This window comes from Macrobrachium rosenbergii, chromosome 41 (assembly GCF_040412425.1).
Source record: "Macrobrachium rosenbergii isolate ZJJX-2024 chromosome 41, ASM4041242v1, whole genome shotgun sequence".
NCBI classification, from domain to species: domain Eukaryota; kingdom Metazoa; phylum Arthropoda; class Malacostraca; order Decapoda; family Palaemonidae; genus Macrobrachium; species Macrobrachium rosenbergii.
Window position 1 is genome coordinate 24,867,808 of NC_089781.1, and position 20,389 is coordinate 24,888,196.

The 20,389-nt window shown below is 39.2% G+C and overlaps 1 protein-coding gene across 4 annotated transcripts in view; it reads left to right on the forward strand.

Annotated features, from left to right (window-relative positions):
• The window catches only part of melt (melted), a 59,678-nt gene that overhangs the window by 22,850 nt on the left and 16,439 nt on the right, over nt 1-20,389 (forward strand). For 3 of the 4 annotated variants that reach the window (XM_067084184.1, XM_067084182.1, XM_067084183.1), the window contains exons 7-14: nt 225-404; nt 9,368-9,470; nt 11,181-11,334; nt 11,548-11,816; nt 14,024-14,314; nt 14,583-14,789; nt 18,132-18,275; nt 19,088-19,197. In XM_067084184.1, coding sequence (XP_066940285.1) covers nt 225-404; nt 9,368-9,470; nt 11,181-11,334; nt 11,548-11,816; nt 14,024-14,314; nt 14,583-14,789; nt 18,132-18,275; nt 19,088-19,197 — 1,458 coding nt within the window. The remainder of the gene's footprint in view (nt 1-224; nt 405-9,367; nt 9,471-11,180; nt 11,335-11,547; nt 11,817-14,023; nt 14,315-14,582; nt 14,790-18,131; nt 18,276-19,087; nt 19,198-20,389) is intronic. The other variant, XM_067084185.1, reaches the window with a different exon arrangement.

The window sequence follows — 20,389 nt, forward strand, 5'->3', positions numbered from 1 at the left end:
TTGAAAAACTGTTGTATGTTACTGCCATTCTAGAATGCTTGGGTTTTATAGTCTGGTTAGGAATAATATACAGCTTAATGAAGGATTGGAATACTGTATACTGATCCTGTACCTGTATAGTTTCAGTGTGACACTATAATTATTCTTTTGCCATTATAAATTGTTTATTGATATTACTACTTCTTTTGGTTCACTAATGATTTTTTTTTTTGCATTTCCATTAGCTGTTGGAGCCATCACTCCCTCAACTAGTAGAGTGCCTTAGTGTGAATGGAACATCAATGGCTACCTTGCAGATTTTTGTAGAGTTATGTGCGTGGAGACCTGGACCCTTTACAGAACACGTAACAAGGTTAAAAAGCATCGTTGAACAGCAACCCCACTGTGTTGCTCTGGCATTACAGGTACTGTATTTTATTCATGTTATTTTGTGCCCAAAGTTCGTAGGTTCTTTTGTCAAATTTTTAATCTGAACCATTGAAAGCTCAGAATGTTAAAAGGTAATCTGTCTGGTAAGACAGGAGAATGGCAGTGTTGTATTCTGTTTCAGTTGGTTTTCTGTGAAATTAGATTCAATTTTCAGTACGGTCCTTGTATTATAAGTAGTGGTATCCTTATTTCATAATTTATAAGTAGGAAGTGTAGCCTAGACCTTTATTCTAGAAGTTAATGTAATTTTTTATTGTCTTTTAAAACGGTAAAAATGGTGGTTAATGTGGTGGAATTGTAGCTCTTAAGACACATTGTTTGGGATGAATCTTATCTACTGTTAAAGTTAGCTTGCATCTCCACGCCGATAAGCAAGTTGGCATTCAAATGGCTGCCTGGATGACTGTCTAGTTCACCTGTTCTCCACCAGGTCTGCTTCAAATGTTCAAGGTCTTGTCAGTATTCTCCTTGCTGCCGTTGGGTATAGACGCTTGTTGGTGTTTCATGGCTTTTTGCTGCTATCATGGTACTGTACATTTATTTTTCTTAGGATGCCTCCACTGGAATCAAGGCTAAGAATGTCAGGTTCTGTAGGAATGGTTACTGTGTTAGCAGAATGTTGATTTCTTAGAAGATACACACTGTTTGTGCGGGCTGTAGTGGTGTAAAGTGTGATCTTCAGAATAGATGTGAGGAAGTAGGTATCTTCGAAGGACTTTCTACATTGATAGAGAACATTTTATGCTGCTGCTTTTCCTCTCACAACAGTCAGGAGCTGCACGGGCACCAACTCAGACATGTTGTTCCACTGTAATTTCTAATGATTTTAGGTTATTCCAACTTGAGGTATCGTTTTATTTAATCTTTTGCTTGTTTTCAGGAAAAGGCATTGTCTGGATGACTGTATAGTATTCCTAATGAATTTTACCGTTTGATTCTTGTATTGTTACTGGGTTTTTCTGCTGTAGAAATCTATTGAACTGAGAAATCTATATTTTCTAATGACTCAACAATAGTTGGTTAAAGTCTAAAAATGTTGGTTTAGTGTTTGTATATTTTTGTTTTTCTTTGTTTTTCTAGAATGGATTCACATCATTCTGACTTGTTGGTAAAAGACTGATTCAATTGTGCCCATTGTGAAATCTTCCTTTTTCAGTTGGTGACTCATAAGAGTTGAATGCTATGAAATGAGCATGTGGATAGGCTTGTCCTTGTTTGTGTATGCCTCAGTTTTTCAGCTCATTTTTAGGTTACATGAACTAAAAGCTCAAGTGAGCTTCTGTGATGAAGTTGATGTGGCATTGTGTAGTGTGTATGTATGTATGTATGTATGTATGTATATATCCCATGCATGAATTTTTAAACATCTAACTTACCTGGTAGTTATATATATAGCTTTATATATATAGCTTAAGTCCCTGGACGTCACGGCAGAATTTCAAAAACTCGCGGCAATCGCCGATCGGTAGTCAGGTGAACCACCTGTGCCCTCTACCCAGGTACCTGGAACCATTCCAACTATTCCTCAGATCTTCCTGCCGCTGTGTCGGTAACATCGATGGAATTTCGCTCGTAGCCTGTGTTTTTTCGCAACTTATTTTGGTGAAGTACACTTTGGCTTGGCCGCTTGTTCGCTTTTGGATTTTCTTATAACATATCTATCTTCATCGAGTGTGAAAATGTGTGTGGGGATGCAAGCGGCTTGCTAAAGTCTCCTTGGATCCCCACTCAGTATGTCTGAAGAACGGAATGGAAGACCGGCTCAGAAGAGCCAAGAGTACTGTATCTCACTCTTCTTGATATAACCGGGGAATAGTTAATTCTTTTCCCCTTGCTAACTATCCTATTGATCCTTCTCCGTAGTGGTAGTCTCTGAACCCCTACTGAAACAGGTAAGGACCCAACACTTCATGTTTTTGTTGGCGGCCATTCAGACCCTGCCCCAACAGGTAAAATCCTCTCAGAAGACAGGGATAATATGTGATCGACAATAAGAGATCTAAAAAATAAAAGTGTTAATATGTTGTTAGTGCAAGTGCAGTGGAGGTGCGGCCGCCGGTCCTGTTGCGCCCTAGTCCTGGACCTCTTCCAAGCTCACCAACCCCTGTGAGAAGGAATGTCGAAAGACGAAGGGAGGCGAGAGGCTTTAGTTACCGAGCGGTCGTCCCCTCAGCGTACCTGTTGACGCTTCCCAGGACGCTCACCCTCACCATAGGAAAGGCGAGGTTAAAGTGTTTTTTCGTCCACCAGTTGCTGTACGTCCAACCGGAGGAAACTTTTGACCGATGTCGCACAGGCGCCAGTTCTTCAGTAACCTCTAGGTTTGGCGGGACAACGAATGTTAGAAAGCTGGACGCCAGGGCGCCGGGCGAGAGAAGCTGGACGCCAGGGACGTCCAAGTGTCGAGAAGTTAGACACCAGGATGTCAGGTGTCATTAAGCTGGACGCCAAGACATTAAGCTTTAAGAAAATGGATGCCAACACGCCAGGCGTCAAGAGACTGGACGCCAGGCGTCAAGATGATATTTTGAAAGACGTCTCTACTTCCGTCTTCGGAAAATCGGAAAAAGAGAACGATAATATCTTGCATTCTCCTGTGAATCCTATTGTAAAGATTTCCGACGAAGACAATATAAAAGGCCATCAGCTTTCATCAGACTTGAAAAGACTTATGAAGCGATTTTCGGAAATTTTTTCCAGAGAAATTTAACCTGACTGCTCCTCATTCCCCGCCTTCAGAATTTACTCTTGGAAGGCGTCTAAGAGGGCAGCATTTACGTAAGAATGGATACTTTCGAAGGAGAAACAATGAAAGACAGCCTTTGTTTTTCCTCCAACCAAACTAGCTCAAGGTCTAGCTTTTAGTATCAAACTAGAGAATCGTTTCGCCTCAAAATACCGGCCCCTTCCCAGGAAGGAAGATGGAATTATTCAACACGACTGACACCGAAGAACTCATATATCTGATGTCGTGTATGGATAAAGGACTCGGATATAGTTCCAACGAATCTACTGCATCTTTCTCAGCGGGAATCCTGAAGAAAAGAGCCCATCTTTGCTTTGCTCTTTCCTGGCTAATGGGGTCACGTCCAATCAAAATCAGAACTGATTTATACCCCTTTTTTCCTCTCACCTCTTCTCTCAAGATTTGGTAAAGAGGACTTTTCATCCTTGGCCCAGAAAACCACGTAAGATTTAATATCTAAAAAACAGCAAGAAAAGTCCTACCAACGACTTTCATCGCTAAAAAGAGTAAGGCTGAGGCTCCTGTGTTTCAGGTATCTCAGCCCTTTCGTGGTCGGCCCTCCGATAGAGGTTCCTCTAGGGCGGGTAGATGAATGGCAACGAGAAGAGGCTCTACACAGGAAGAAAGAGAACCTGCCTGTCTTTTCCTGCAGACTGAGGTAGGAGCCAGACTGTCCAGCCTGAGGAGGCCCCCTATACTAACAAGACAATTAGACTTTTCTGCCAAATGCAACAACAGAACAAAGGCAAAGGCTTTATAGCAACAAGTGTCTATGATGTTGCAAAAGGAGACCAGACAGAGAGTTCAAGATCCGAATTCCCCAGGATTCTACATTCGGTTATTCCTGATCCCCAAATGCTTGGGGGGTTAGAGACCGGTGCTAGACGTGATTGCACTCAGCTTTTCTGTGCAATAAACAAAGGTCGCTATTGAAACGACAAAATCGGTTCTTGCAGCGGTCGGACAGCATGACTGGACGGCCTCACTGGACCTCCAGGATGCGTATTTTTACATCCCATGCACGAACTTCAAGAATTTTCTGAAGTTCGCCCACGGAAAGGTTTTCCAGTTTCGGTCTCTTTGTTTCAGCCTAAGCAGACGGGGATGACGTCTGGCTCTGAGTCGAGATCTCTCAAGAGCAAGTTACCCAATATTGAGGGACGTCATGATAAAACTTCATAGACTTCAGGTTGTAGCCACTGGAGCAGCCGGAGCTCTTCCCTTCCAGCCCCAGGGGTAGCTTTCCTACTAAGAACAAATGTAGACAGTCCTGTTCAGTCAGGATACCAGGCTGCAAGAGCGTAACGGACTCTGTGCTGCCTTTCATACATCCTCCTCTTCCTCCTTAGGATTGGTACTGCCTGCTGAACCCTCTCCACGATCCATTATTGACAATGAGGAGGAAATAATTGCCGTAGCTGAGGCTTCCCCAACCTGTCCCCAACAGCAGGAAGCCCCACATATAGCTTTAATACAAAAATATGCAGCAGACTTTGTCTTCCCTGGTACAAGCGTGACAACCAGGCAAAGAGAAGAAGGATAATAGACGTCCAACTAAAGCTTCTAGACGTCCAGAAGTTTAAGACGCTGAACATAGTGAATGAAACTCTAGACGCTGGATGCAGTGGCGTCAAGCATCTAGGAATGAACCCAAGACGTCAAGCGCCAAGGCATTGACGTCAGGACGCGTCAGGCTTCAAGATAATGGAAGCCAAGACGTGGAGTTAGCTCAGGACGCAAGATGCACTTCGCATCAAGCGCCTAACAAAGAATTAGGTCTACTGATAAACAGATAGAAATCTCAGCTGATCCCATCCCAAGAGGTTCTATACCTTAGGATGAAGATTCAGAGTCAGGATTTTCGGGCTTTTCCGTTTATTGCAAAAGACAGGACAAGCCTTAAGAAAATTTCAGAACTTTATAAAGAGACAGTCATGCTTGGCAAAGGAATAGATGAGTCTGCTGGGAACCCTTTCCTCGCTGGAACGGTTTGTCTCATTTGAGAGGTTAATTCTATGCCCGTTACAGTTTCATCTAAATCGGAACTGGGACAAGGAAATAGAACTGGAGACCAAGTGCATCCCCATTTCGGAACCGATAAGACCGTATTTATAGTGGTGGAATGTCCCGTCAAGCTCCAGGAGGTCCCTTCTCTATATTAGAGGAACCCAGACCTAGTGTTGTTATCCGACACGCCGGACTCAGTATGGGGAGCAACACGAGGGAAATAAAAAGTCTCGGGCTCCTGGACCAGAGAGCAGGAGAAGTTAAACATCAATTAGAAGGAACTAACTGCAATCCTTCTAGCTCTCAGGAGTTCGAACACAGTGGGAACAAAGAGGTGCAGGTCAACACCGACAACACGGCAGCGTTGGCCTACATCAGCAAACAAGGGGGCACTCACCCAGGTCTCTATACGAGACAATAAGAGAATCTCTTCTTTGGGCAAAGGAGGAGAGTGTAAAACTAGTAACCCACTTTATCCAAGGAGGAAAAAATGTGAGGGCGGACATTCTGAGCAGGAAATAAAGTCCTCTCAACAGAATGAACGCTACATCAGGACTTTGGGGACGTCCTTGCATAGATCTCTTCGCCACAGCGCAAACGAAGAGGTTGGACACTTACTGCTCTCCAGTACCAGATCCCGGGCTATATACATAGACGCTGTTCCTGGTGGACTGGTCCAACTTGGACGTGTATGCATTTCCCTATTTCAAGATAATACACAGGGTACTGAAAAAATTTGTGTCACATGAGAGGACCGAATGACCCTTGTGGCCCCTTACTAAACGACAAGAGATTGGTTCCCAGAGGCACTGGATTGGATGGTGGACATCCCGAGTAGCCTACCTCAAGAGAGTAGATCTACTCAAACAACCTCACTTGGAAAGATATTACCAAAACCTACAAGCGCTACTAGTAACTGCTTTCGGACTATCGGAAAACTCACAAGAGCCAGAAGTTTTTCGAAGGAGGCAGCTGGCGCTATAGAAAATCAAGGAAGTTATCCACCATTAATGTATACCAATCCAAGTGGGAGGTATTTAGAGGATGGTGCAAGGACAACCATGTGTCCTCTTCCAATATTTCTGTAACCCAAATTTGTATATAGAGAACTCACCAGCATGGAACCTAGACGTGGTCCTGAGGTTCCTCATGGGGAGTAGGTTCGATCCCTTGCAGAGGACATCTTTAAAGGACTCACCATGAAAACTCTTTTCTTGGTCAGTTTGGCCAGAGTTTAAAAGAGTTAGTGAGATACATGCTCTCAGCAAGAATATAGATTTTATGCAAGGCAAGGCAATCTGCTCACTGCAACTAGGCTTCCTTGCAAAAATGAATACTGTCACAACCCTAGCCCAGAACGTTCGAGATTCCGAACCTAACGGACATAACGGGAGAGAGAGAGAGTCCTATTCCGGTAAGGGCTCTAAGGCTCTACCTGGATAGGACAAAGGACTTAAGAAGGAATTCAGAAGGGCTTTGGTGCTCAGTCAAAAGCTCTCTGTATAGATGTCTAAGAATGCTCTGTTTTATTTTATCAGACAGTTGATAAAAGAAGCACATATGGAATGTAGAGAGATAGACTACAAGATTCTGAAAGTAAAGAGGCACGAGGTCAGGCAGTAGCAACCTCTGTAGCTCTTAAACAGAACAGGTCCCTGCAGAGTATCTTGGACACGACCTTCTGGAGAAGCAAGTTAGTATTTGCCTCTTACTATCTAAAACAAGTCCAGACTTTATGCTAAGATTGCTATACGCTGTGCCCGTTTATAGCATCTAATTCAGTAATGGGAGAGGGAATACCCCTACAATCCCATAAACCAATACCCTTTTTCTTACCTTGGAATTGAGAATTTTTATGGTTGTTTGTGAAGACTGGACGTAGTCTTCAATCATTGGGATGAAAGTTCCTTGGTAGAGCCCGGAACAAGGGTATTGAGAGGAGGTCTAGTCACATAGAGGTTATACACTGGTTGACAGCCCCTAGAGATTTTCAGCCCCCTGGGTGAATCGCTGGATCTCTTAAGGAATGCAGACATAATGAGAGGGATTTCATTGAAGTCAGCTTCCTTAATCCAATCCCATAAAACAATACCCTTTGTTCTTGCCTTGGAATGGTTGAAATTTGATGGTTGTTTGTGAAGATTGAACGCAGATCTTCCACAATCATTGATTTTAGTCAGATGATCATTTTGTTCCTTGGTGACGCCCGGAACAAGGGTATTATAGGTTGTCTGTCATACAGAGGTTGGTACACCGGTTGGCAGCTCCTAGAGGTCTTCAGCCCCCTGAGTGGATCGCTGGACCTCTTAAGGAATGCAGACATAATGAGGCGGAGTTCATTGAACTCAGCTTCCTTAATCCAATTCCATAAAACAATACCCTATGTTCTTACTTGGAATGGTTGAAATTTTATGGTTGTTTGTGAAGATTGAATGCAGTCTTCCACAATCATCAATTTTAGTCAAATGATCATTTTTGTTCCTTGGTGGCGCCCGGAACAAGGGTATTATAGGTTGTCTGTCACATAGAGGTTGGTACACCGGTTGGCAGCTCCTAGAGGTCTTCAGCCCCCTGAGTGGATCGCTGGACCTCTTAAGGAAAGCAGACAAAATGAGGGAGTTCATTGAAGTCAGCTTCCTTAATCCAGGTAAGGACCTTAAGTTGGTTTATTAACCCTTAAGCAAATTCCAACGATGTTGGCTGTCTCTGACCCTCCACCAAAGGTGTCAATCAGCTATATATATAACTACCAGGTAAGTTAGATGTTTAAAAATGATATTTTCATAATAAAATAAATTTTTGAACATACTTACTTGGTAGTTATATATAATTAAATTCCCACCCTCCTCCCCTCTAGAGACTAGGGGCATGGAAGATATGAGGAATAGTTGGAATGGTTCCAGGTACGTGGGTAGAGGGCGCACAGGTGGTTCACCTGACTACCGATCGGCGATTGCCGCGAGTTTTTGAAATTCTGCCGTGACGTCAGGGACTTAAGCTATATATATAAAGCTATATATATAACTACCAGGTAAGTATGTTCAAAAATTTATTTTATTATGAAAATATCATTTTTCACATTTCCAATATTTTCAGGACAGGTGGATCATTTACACCCAACTGCAATTGTTATAAATTAGTTTAACAAGACACCTGAATCACATTTATTACTATCTAAAGAATTGCCCTGTGGATTTCTTCGTAAATGAGGTTGGAGATTGTGGCGAGGTATTTATAAAGTAGTTGAATGTCTAAGAAGAAAGTGACCAAAGGGAACGGATGAAAAGTAAAAGACAGGAGGCAAGGAGGCAATGCCTCTTCCTGGGGGGATGCTGCAGAGAATCTTAATGAATTTTTATGCCATCTGTAGAGTTCCATGTATGGCACACACTTCATGGTATCCTTCTGTGGGGTCAGTTTCAAAAAAATTTAGTACACAGCATCATTGGGTAACGGAGTACCAGATGTGGTCATATGTAGCACTATAGCAATTAAGGAAAAATGAAAATAGGATGGGGTCATTTAAGGATCTGGTGACCCACAAGTAAGTGGAGGCTTGCTTATATAGTGTAGTTTCATTTTAGCGCAAACCTTATCCCCCTAGGTTTGGTCAAACCATGGTCCCCTAGGTTTGGTTAAACCTTTTGCCCTTGGTTTAAGATTGGGTCAAAATGGGCTGTATAGTTGTGAATATGTAGGAAAATTCCTTATAACAAAACATAACTTGGGTACAGTTTGTCATATTAACATGCAGTCAAGCCTATGTAATGTAGGTTAAGTTCATTCAAACCATGGCCTTTGGGCCAGGATGGGATTGCAGTAGAATTCCAAAGCTTTATGCAGGAATATATAGGAAAAATGCAATATTATACTATACTTACAAGTGCAGCAAGGTGAATTAAGTGAGGAGCATGGTTTCTATTGACCTCATTTCATACACAACTAACCTGTTCCAAAGGGCCGACGTGTGCTCTAAGTCTGCATTAGTTCTATGATACATCTTGAAAAAGATGGAATTTCACCCTGAATTGCTCAAAAGCTTTTCATTTACCAGTTAATTTTCCGGTTACTTCCATGTGGTATTTTGGGTTTTAATTGGATTAAAATGTTATTTATTGTGTATGCAAGACATTGAAATTGTTGTAAACATAGAATTTATAAAGAGAACTATATTTTGTTTGTCAGGTTTTGGCAGCAGTTGGAAGATTGAGCAAAGAAAAAGGCAAAAATGCTCTGGATTACATTGCTCAACAACTTCCGAAAGTGGATTCCATGAGTCTTGGTGTTGGTAAGTAGTTATTTTTCTGTTTATATTTTCATAGATTTATATTGTGGGGAATCGTATTGCAAAACATATGCAAGGATTCTCATAGGCTAATTCAAGGAGGGTAGAAGACTATATACAGCACAAAAGTTTTTTCTCTGTAGGATTTAGAATTGAGAGTGGCAGATTTAAGATTACTCTTTATATTGTGTGAATGCTGTTCTCTCCATCTAGAGTTCCTCATTGGGCGGGTGGGTACCGTTCTCAGGTAGCACTCTGCTGGCCCTGTGTTCGAATCTCCGACTGGCCAATGAAGAATTAGAGGAGTTTATTTCTGGTAATAGAAATTCATTTCTCGCTATAGTGTGGTTCGGATTCCACAATAAGCTGTAGGTCCCGTTGCTAGGTAACCAATTGGTTCGTAGCCACTTAAAATAAATCTAATCCTTCCGGCCAGCCCTAGGAGAGCTGCTAATCAGCTCAGTGGTCTGGTTAAACTAGGGTATACTTAACTTTTTTCTCTCCATCTAAAAAAGTACTGTAATTTTTTTGGTCTTTTTTCATTATGAAAGCTTAGGTATTTTTTCTTTGAATTTTTTGTGAGAATTTGTACTGTAATGTGGTTATTGGAAACAGGGATTTTCTTGTTTTGGTAAGAAATATAAAAAAATAAATTTTTCTGCATTTGAGGTTCTTTAGTCCTGGACTTTATTTATGTCCACTGTATACATACCTTCTTCCTTTCATATCTCATCTGTTCTCTGGTGGCTCTTCCACCAAACTGTTTAACTTATGCTATCCTGTTCCTATTTTCACTTCTGCTTAAATATTTAACAAATCTTTCAGGCAAGTTCTATAAGGGACCAGAAATGTAATAGTAATACAAATAAAGGTTTTAGTATGGCAGATAATTTTTTGTCAAGTTGATATTTAAACAAGAGGTTATTGAATAAGTTTTATTGTAGAAGAAACTAATACTTCCAGTACAGACACTGCCCTACTTAAGAACACTCTAGTTATGAACATTCAGAGATACGAACAAACGTGATCGTAAATTAAAATTGTGTATGGTAAGAAACAACTGTATTTAGGTTTTGTGTATCATTTATATTAATAAAGTACTGTACTCAGTAAAATACAGTACTATATGTATAGTGTACAGTATTGTATTGTGTTTTTAGATGAAAAAACGTACAGTACAGGCAGTCCCTGGTTAATGGTAATCCGGTTTTATGGTGCTTGTCTAGCAACGAAAATTGGCAATTTTTGGCGCCGAAAATCACCAATTTCCGCTTATCGGCGCCGATAATTGGGTATTGGCGCCAATACATACCTAGCAGAGGCGCTGATGACCGAAAATCGGCATTTTTCGGCGCCGATAAGCCCAAAAATCACTGATTTTTGGTTAGTGGTGATTTTCGGTTATCGTCACACCCCCAGAACGGAACCCCCGCCAATAACCGAGGACTGCCTGTGCTATATAGACTTTATATCATACTGTACTCCAGTAGGCGTGAAGACCTACTTACGAACAATTCAAGATATGAACGGCCATTCAGAATGCGTTTTGTGTGCGAGGTAGTGTCTATAACTTGAAATTACAGATCTCTCCTGACTAATGTTATACTGTACTATAAAACAGCCTGCCTGCATTGTGCAGGCTTATTTCTACTATGAGTTTTATAACCAGGTTGATCTGCATTCATTTTAATTAAATGATTTTTATTTTGCCAGTGTTACGAGAGGTTCAGTTGCTCTGTAGTCAGTATCCGGCGCTTCTGATTGAGTCAGAATCACTGCTTACGGCTGTCAACAAGTGTACTGATCGTGCAAATTCCTCTGCACGTGTTTATATTCAGCAGCTTAATAATGAGTACAATGAAATAAGGTATGATATTTTATGTATTAGACACACAGAATACTTTTTATCAGTAGCTGTGCATATGTTATAAGAAATTACAAAAAAAAATTAACCTTGGTTTTTTTTATCCACCTTTTGGAACTTTTGTTGCAGTAAAACTTGTTAATTTAAAACTGGGATTAGTTTTCATTTATAAATTTGTGTAATGCTGAAATAAGTCTCAATTTGCTCTCTTTTCAGAAATACAAATGTTAATCACACCCCTGGCGGCGTTACTATTGTACGCGTGGGTGGAAGTGGTAGTGGTGGAGGCAGTGGTGGTGGAGTGGGAGGTACCAGTCGAGTTGATGCAGTTGTTGGCTCAAGTCGAACAGACCTTAACTTTGCTACGCGAGACCTAAGTATATTTCAGCCCCACAGTTCGGCTGTAGGCAAGTTTGGCAACACATCCAGAAGTACTGGACGACTGGTCACTGCTTCGAACAGATCTATGCCTAGACTGAATGCCCGTAAGTTGATCGATAATTTTGCTACACGGATTTGGATCTTTGGGGTACACAGCTTTTGTGGGAAAACCGTGTATATTTTGAGGGTATAATTGGTTTTTCACAAAGAAATTGCATCATTTATGTTGGTGTTTGAGACAACTTTTTGTATAAGGTGATCTCATGATTTCTGATTAAAATGTAGGTTTTGAGTTGTAGTTGCTGTATAAGACAATCCCAAGTCTGTCACCTGCCCCAGACCCTAATCCTTTAGTATTGGATTGATATGACAAAAAGCCAGTGAATACCTGTGATAATTGCATTAAACTTTCCCCAGATGCTGTAGTGTAAACCTTTAACATCACTTAAGCATTAGTAGGAGCAGAAATGTGTTTGGACAGTCAATTGAGTATTGTAATTAATTTGATCACAGCACTGGGTGTCTTCTTTAGTAATAGGGTGCTAAACATGGTAGCACTTTTAAATACTGTACACATATCACACAAACTTACAAATGATTGCCTTTTTTTTACTGTACTTTTATTCTATAAATGTTAAAGGCTGTCAAAGTAGATGTGACTGCATTTGGTGGGGAAGGTTTAGCATTCTTAAAAAGCTTTTAACCCATTACTGTTTCCTGAGTCTGTTTGAGCATGCATGAATGATGGTTTTGTTTGTGTTGTTTCTATTTATGTTGTTGTGTAACAGCTGTTTAGTTACTTTTAATAAATGTAACATTGCCTGACTGTCTTCTTGCTCCTTCCCTTTTTCCTCTCTGTTTCCTGCTGATATCACACAAACATGCATTTATATGTTTACTTCAATATACTAAGTCATAATATTTTGAAAATGAATTGCACAGAGGTTTAGATTTCATTGCATTACCACTCAGACCGGGAAGTGCAGACAGAATGCATCCCAACCAACTGAACCACCCTGCTGATTATTTACCACTTGTCAGCTGTTGCAAATGGTGACTTCTGTAAGCTGTCAAATGGTTATTAGCCCATAACCACACTAAATGGCAAAAGAAATAAGAGTACATTATGTTGGTGGATGAATAATCTGGATGGGAGCACAGAAATACCTCTGATCATCCAGGCAGACTAGCTGAGCGTTTACTATAGTTCAGTAGCATTGTACTTCCTTTTGTGCACTATTGTTCAGCTTTTCTTGTTAATATGGTTAGTGCATTTTCATTTTCTTGTTACTTGTACAAACACAGCATTTATTATACATTTACGCATGCTTTATGTACACTACCTTTGGATTTCTTGTGGTTGGTGATAGTTTCTTGATAGTGTATGTAGTTGTGGGTAGATAATGGTATTTGGAAGAAAAGTTCTTGAGTTTGGCAGTTTTCTACTTAAGTGTAATATTTTTTGTTTAATGTACTGGTATTATAAAAAGATTATATGGATAATTTGTCTATCTTTAAATTGCACATATTTTTAAGTTAGCATAGGTTTCATGGTTTAGGATTTTGGGGTACCTAGAGGTAGCATAGCTCATGCCAGCCTAGTTGCTATTCCTAGAACTACACTTCAGATGTATTTTAAGCCCCATCGAAACAACGAAGTGTAACAGTATCTTGATTTAAGGGTTTCATGTATTCATAAGAATGGCAAAAAAAGAATGAATAATTTTGCACATTTCTAACATTAATCTGGCAGTAATGAATGAGGAGAGTCAAGGGCAATTCTGAAATAGGACACCCTAGGCTTGTTTTATGGGGGTTACTATGAAATGTGTGATCATAGGTAAAAAGGTAATTGTAGACGGTGTAAAATATTATTTTAAAAAGTCCTTTTGTGGTACAGTACATGCTATATTTTGTGAGCATTTATTGTAGTTTTCTGTTACTAATAATGACACTGTAAACTGCAGGAGTAAAGTTTTGGATTTTATACTTGGTGTGTAAATTGACTTCTGGTTTTTCAGTGAATGTTTAAAGGTTCAAATCCTGTCTTTTACACTAACATATATGGAAATTATAGTAAATTTATTTGGTTATGAGTGTACTGTATCATTATTATTGTTTTTTTTTTTGTTTTGCAAAACTAGTTGTTTTGTTTGATACTTTATTATTTGCCTCTTACAAACTTTACAAGATGGCGTATGTTTCAGTTCACCACATTGCCATCATACTCATCTTAAGAATTAACTTGTACTACTGTATGAAAGTGGATAGGATTCATGCTTTGTAATATTAAATTGTCTTTTCCTAACAGTACCTCAGAGCACAGGCCGACTGGGTTCTTCTACTATTCAGCTTAACAAGTCCATGACTCGTTTAAGTAGTTCTCATGGGCTACACATGAACCGCTCAATTACAGTACTTGCCCCTCAGTCTCGTCACTTTTCTGGTCACTTGACCCCTAGCTCAGGCCACCTGGCCCATGGGTCAGTCACTGGCCAACATCTTGGTGGATCTCAGGTTGGCGGTTCACAAATTGGGGGTTCCCGTCTAGTCTCTAGTCCTCCTGTGGGGATACCCATGTCTGGGGTGTCACCTTTGCCAGGTATGCTCTAGCTTGTAGAATTTATGCAATAATGGCATGGTTTTAAGCAATATGTAAATATATTATTTATAGCTCAAAATAAAACTAATCTTTAAGTCCATGTTTGCTAACCATATAAAGTCATGTGCCATTAGTATCTTTTTGGGGAAAAATATAGGCTCAACATAGCCTTCATAACTGTTAGTTGAGATGTATGAATCATAAGTGAAGTTTTTCCTGTGTTTTCCACTCCTGTTGTATGTCAGTGCTGCTTATTTTGTGTTCAAAGGTACGGTAAGTCCGACAAAGAGTATGAGTTCGTCTTTAGCAACGCTTCGTGAAGGCACCGGGGAACTGGGAGCATCATCGGGGGTTCTTGGTGGTCCTCATCACTCTCAAGCTTCTCTTATGCCCTCCGACATAGTCCAGGGTAACACAGTTACTACAAGTGGTCATCATACACTCTCACTTCAGCTACATTTGTCAAGGGAATTGGGTAAGTACAGTAATATTTTTTATTTCGATTCTGTGTTAAGTTGTGCCTTGCTTTTGATGCTCCCTCACTTCAGGAAGCTGGTTATTCTTGAAGGCAATGTGTTGTGTGCTTTAAGTGTATCGGTGTTTCTTTTACTGAAAGTGTTTTTGACTGAATTTTTATGTGATTGACATTTCCCCAAAGTAGTTTTCATAGTCTTTCCAGTACCATTAACTATAGACAAATAAGTAAAGTTGTTTTTCCCTTTCTTGCATCAGTTTGAAACATTGTGAAGAAGATGATATAAGCAAGACTGTCATCATGGGAAACAGCCCTTAAAATATTGGAGCCTTTCTGCAACAGGCTTTTTTTTAATTTATAAATTAGAATGACTTTATAAGTAGTCTTCCTTCTTAATACTCTAGTATCTCCTAAAAAAATGTGAAATGTCTACTCATCATTAGTTAATTGTTTGCTGTCTGACATCACAAATTTTGAAATCCACAACGTAAAATTTACAAGTGCTAAGTTAAGCCTATCGACAGACTGACATAGCTTTTGACAGCAGTAATAGCACCCTCTGATGTCTTTCATTAAGTGAAAGAGGAAAGTGCTCTGCATGAACATTATGCATCGCAGTCAAACCTCGAAGGAAAATTGTTCAGATACTGAGATTAATTACTCCTAACCCAAGATAGTTTGTTGTTAGTGAGAAAATAGACCATGAAAATGATGAAAATTCATTCAGTAGGAAGCTGTTATTAAGACGGTCCTTCATTAGGGGAGATGATGGGTAATCCAGTGGTTTTAGATCAATAAAACCCCAGACTTTGCCTGTTGTAGAGATAAAAGCAAAACATGTCTTATGTCTTGTTGAACTTCTGAAAGTATTGCTCTACAGCAAAGGAGTAAAATTTAAACTGTCCTTCAACTTTTGTTAAAATATCCTAACATGGAAAATGTATTATATGAATAAAATTATGGATGACTGCATGTTTCTGTATATTTTTAATGTATTATAATTTCAATGTAAGCTTGGTGTACAGACAGATTTACTTAATGTATGTATTTTTGCATTGTTCTGTTCTGTGTAAAAGTACTGTTACATTCTGTGGCATCAATTGCTCAGGTTGCCTCTAAAATGCCTTCATTGATGATTGAACATGCTTCATCCTTTATAATTTTACTGAATAAAATTTTTTGCTGTAGCAGTAGATGCTTTGGCCATATTTTTTAAGGAAACCTAATTTTTATGTGATTCTTGATTATGTTATTTTGATTGAATTGATGAAAAATGACAAGAATTTTTAGTTTGGGTCTTGAAAGTGTAGAAGTACTTTCCCAAGCAGCATCGACAGGTCAGTCTTAAAAGACTTCAACCTTTATAGTATTAGTGTATATCTCAACCTAGGTATACAGGTAACATTATACAGTATTAGTGTATATCTCAGACTAGGTAGTATACAGGTAACAAATGCACTCATGGTCAGGAAGACCAGACAAAGAGAATTGGGAGTTTTGAGAAAGCTTATCAGATGCAGTGACAGTACTTCATTCAGAGAAGGATCTAAAGGCAAATGGCCTTGTAGGAATCAACTGAGTTGGTTTTGAGGATGTGATGGGAAGGTACAGCTTGCGAGAAAGACTGAGCAGGAGAAGCAGTACAGGAATTCAGCCTTGGCCAAGGATTGAAGTTGCTAAAGTGTTTTAAGAAGCTCAGAGAGAAGTTGATGACGTATAAGTATGAAGCTAACACGGGTTGAATTTAAGTATGAAGCTAACACAGGTTAATTTTATTGTGGTAAGTACAGGCAACATCAAAGAAAAGGATTACAGAGATAACTCATACCAGGTAAAGCTTGTTTAACAAAACTTACTGCTGTAGGCTTATTTGAGAATGAAAACAAGGAACTGGGAACAGAAATAAAAAATGGGAGTAATTGCAGTTTCAACACATACAACATTAAAATGTGGGTATGAGGTTGCAGTAGTGGTGTATGGTGTGACATAGAGAGAGAGAGAGAGAGAGAGAGAGAGAGAGAGAGAGAGAGAGAGAGAGAGAGAGTAATGAAATCAGATTAGAGCACAGCAGGAAGCTTGGTAAATGAAGGGATGGGACTAGAATAGTAAGGAAAAGAGTATGACAGTATTGATAGACAAAGGAAAAGGGAATGCACTATAGTTTGGGCTGTTTAGAGGAATAAGATTGTTTGAACATGCTATGAAAATGTTGGAGAAGGTGCCAAAGGAAATGATAATAAAAGTGTCAACATTTTTACTTCTTAGTTGGGCTTCATTCAGAAATATCAACAAGAAATGTAGTTTTCAAAATGAGTCAGCTCTAGAAAAAGTATTGTGCAAAGAGACGGCATTTGACAAGAGACAAGCAGTCAGCTGGGCATAAAAAGCTGGAAAGACATTGATCTGGCAATGCTGGTGTACAGTAACACTTACGATCAAGCGTGAAGGCCATGGCAGGTGACTCAAACGACTGAGGTTTAGGTTGCTATTTATCATAGTAATTTAAAAAGCTACAAATGATTGTAGGGAGGCCCTTTGGGGATGCTGTACACCAGCGATATAGTGTTAATAGCAGTCATGAGGGAGAAGAAGAAATTTTCAAAATATGGAAGAGTGAAATGGAAAGGAACAAAAAATATGATGACTGGAAGGAACAAGCAAAAAGTTTAAGAGCAGATGGAGAAGAGAGGGATGTGTAACACTATGGTAGGGCACAGAGACATACCAGGGAGAAAGTTGATGGTTACAGTGGAGTACAGAGGATGTTAGATGAAAAGCTTATTATAAAGGACATAGAAAGGAAATCGACAGTACTAATTGGATTACTTGTCTCTGTTACTCATACACTCTGTTAAGTAGCAACAATTTCCTGCTAGCTTCACTTAAACACTGTTAAATAGCTCCATGTGCTGACTGCATCATTCACATCAGTTTAGGGGAATATTTTAGCTATATAGCAAATGCCACTTGCTGCCTAACAACATATTATGATTGGAGGTCTGGTGATCTTCATTTGCTATTCTTGCACTGTACCTATATTCCTTCCTTTTCAACACATGAATTCTAAGGGTTTAATTCAGGGTGTTTCCATTTTAGGCTAGGTGCGATGCCATACATCAATCTTGTGATCTTGTGATTTGTTAGCATGTCACTAATGAATTGAAACCTAGATATTTTTCACTATTAGAATGTAGAAGCAAGAATGATGGAATGGTTTTCTTTGGAAATATGGCCTCAGGACTGTGGTGTTCTTACGTGTGTTTTGCTGTTTCTTGATTTGTGTGGTGCTTAGCTAATTCACATTGTTTCCATGAATATCAGTGCCATTGTTGTTGTTGACAGCACCCTGTTCTCTGCCTGTTTCCACTTGTGGAGTTGGGGGTGTAGTAACTCCCCTCCGACATTCCCAGTCCCCACTCTCCTTACCCTCCTCCACCGTCGTCACTGCCACCACCAGTACGCCTCCGCCGCAGCTTGTCACATCGGGTAATTACAGTGCTGTGTGTGCTTCTCGTGTAATAATGCTTTTCTCTTAGAGCTTCAGTATGCTAATGTGTCTGTTTATACAGTTTTCTGTAAGCCTGTCCTTTTCTGATATTGTCTGTGGTTTGTATAAAGTTGCTATAAGTGTGATGTCTTGAAATGATCTGTTAACCAGAAGTAGTTTGTTCATGATTGTAGTACAGTTCAGAATTCCCAAAATAAATGGCAAAAGGTACAGTAAATTGATTTTTATTGTATAGCAGATTAGTGTATAGAGCATGGGAGTGAATGTAGAATATTTATAAAATTGCTCTTGTAACCAGGATTAGCATTGTAGCAAGCAAAAGTTCCAAGGTTTTCTCATTGTTGATAAGTAAAATTGTACTCGATGCATATTTCAGTTTCCGCCCATGTCACTATAGCAACTGAGATTCCATAAACATGCCTATTGTGTAAAGATGTCTTATTGTTGTAGGTTTCAATGTAAAATTGATATTAAGATTTGATAAGTAAGTTTCATTGTTCTCGGACAAACAAATCATCCCATATCTGTTCACATAGAACATAATTGTTTCAATTTCTATTATATTAACTTCAATTTTGAGGGCTTGAATTAAATGTTTTGTCTTATACTGTATATCATAAAGGTTTGAATTTTAAAGTTTAGGCATCCTTACATTTTATGAGCCCTGAATGTTGAATTTAATGTTTTTATGTAATTTTAACTAAACCTTTCAGTATTTAGTCATAGAACTTTTCAGTATTTAGTTATGCAAACATGTTTGTATTTGATTTGATACGAAATATCTTTGCAGTCAGTTATGGTGGGAGCACAGCAAGCCAGACCAAAAGTAGTCGACCCAACACCACTCTCACTCAGATTACGCAAGACCACCATACGACAACTACAAATACTTGTACCCAGGTGAGCCTATTGTTTTTTAGTTTGTGAAAAGTGAGGAATTATTTTTGTATACAGTAGAATGGTTTTTACAAGTTTCTTTTTATTTTAATATTATATTTGGACCGTATCCATGCTTATTAAATGTGTTAGGTTGTTTTTACATTTTAACCATTATAAGAATATATTATTGTTCAGTACTTTGTGATATTGGAGGACCTTTCCATGCTAAATCTGTGAGTTCTGTAGAATCTTTAAATTGTAACCATGTTTTTTCCCATGTATTAGTGAATTCAGATTTTTGTGTTGTGGTAAGAAGGTTAATGGAGAATTAAAATTTTTCATGTAGAAACTTTATATTTTGTGGGATGTATCGTGGTGTTCTTACAAACTGCAAATCAAGATTATGCTGTAGGCCAGTTTGCTTGTTATGAGGTTGTTACAGCATGCCATATGTGGCACTCCCCTGCTTACGGTTTGCCTAATGTGATATGCATTAGGAAGTACCAAAAGTTCTTAGTAAAGTTCTGTAGACACTTGGCTGGTTTGTTGTGGTTTTCACTTTCTCATCTGTACCCTTTGCTCTTTTCCCAAAGGCTGTCCAACTTTATAATTTTTTTATTTTTCTTTTGGTTTCACCCCTTCATTTTCAGTATTTTTGTGAAAGGTTTTCCCCTAATGGGACTGGTCACAAAATGAATTTTTATATATTTTCATGTTCTTGTGCTACTTGTGGGTTCTCATCTGGTCCAGGTTTTCATGTCAAACTTTTTTGCTTGATTTTCAGGACTTTCTACTGGCCTTCATTTTGCAGCTACCTTGTAAACTACTTTTATGGTAATATCGCTTCTCTCTTCCAGTCCCATATTGCAAGGTCCAAGCATCACAATCTTTGTATCAGTGTATTTTAAAGTTTTAGGACACTGCATTTCCACCAGCTGTCTTATTTGTAAAAAGATACTTGTAGTGCAATCTATCCTTTAACATCACCTCCATTTTCTTTTGTCTGTGGCCTTGTTTCTTTGTAGAGAGTAATACATGAATGAAATTATCACATAGACTTTTGCTCTGTTTAATGTTGGCATACATTGTGTTAACCAGTAGTACAGCGATCTCTCTTGATTTAGGCTGTTATTTTATTTTGCCTTACTACCTTCGGAACACCAGATTCACAATAGCATGGCCCTCATCCACTATAACAAAAGATGCTCCTCCT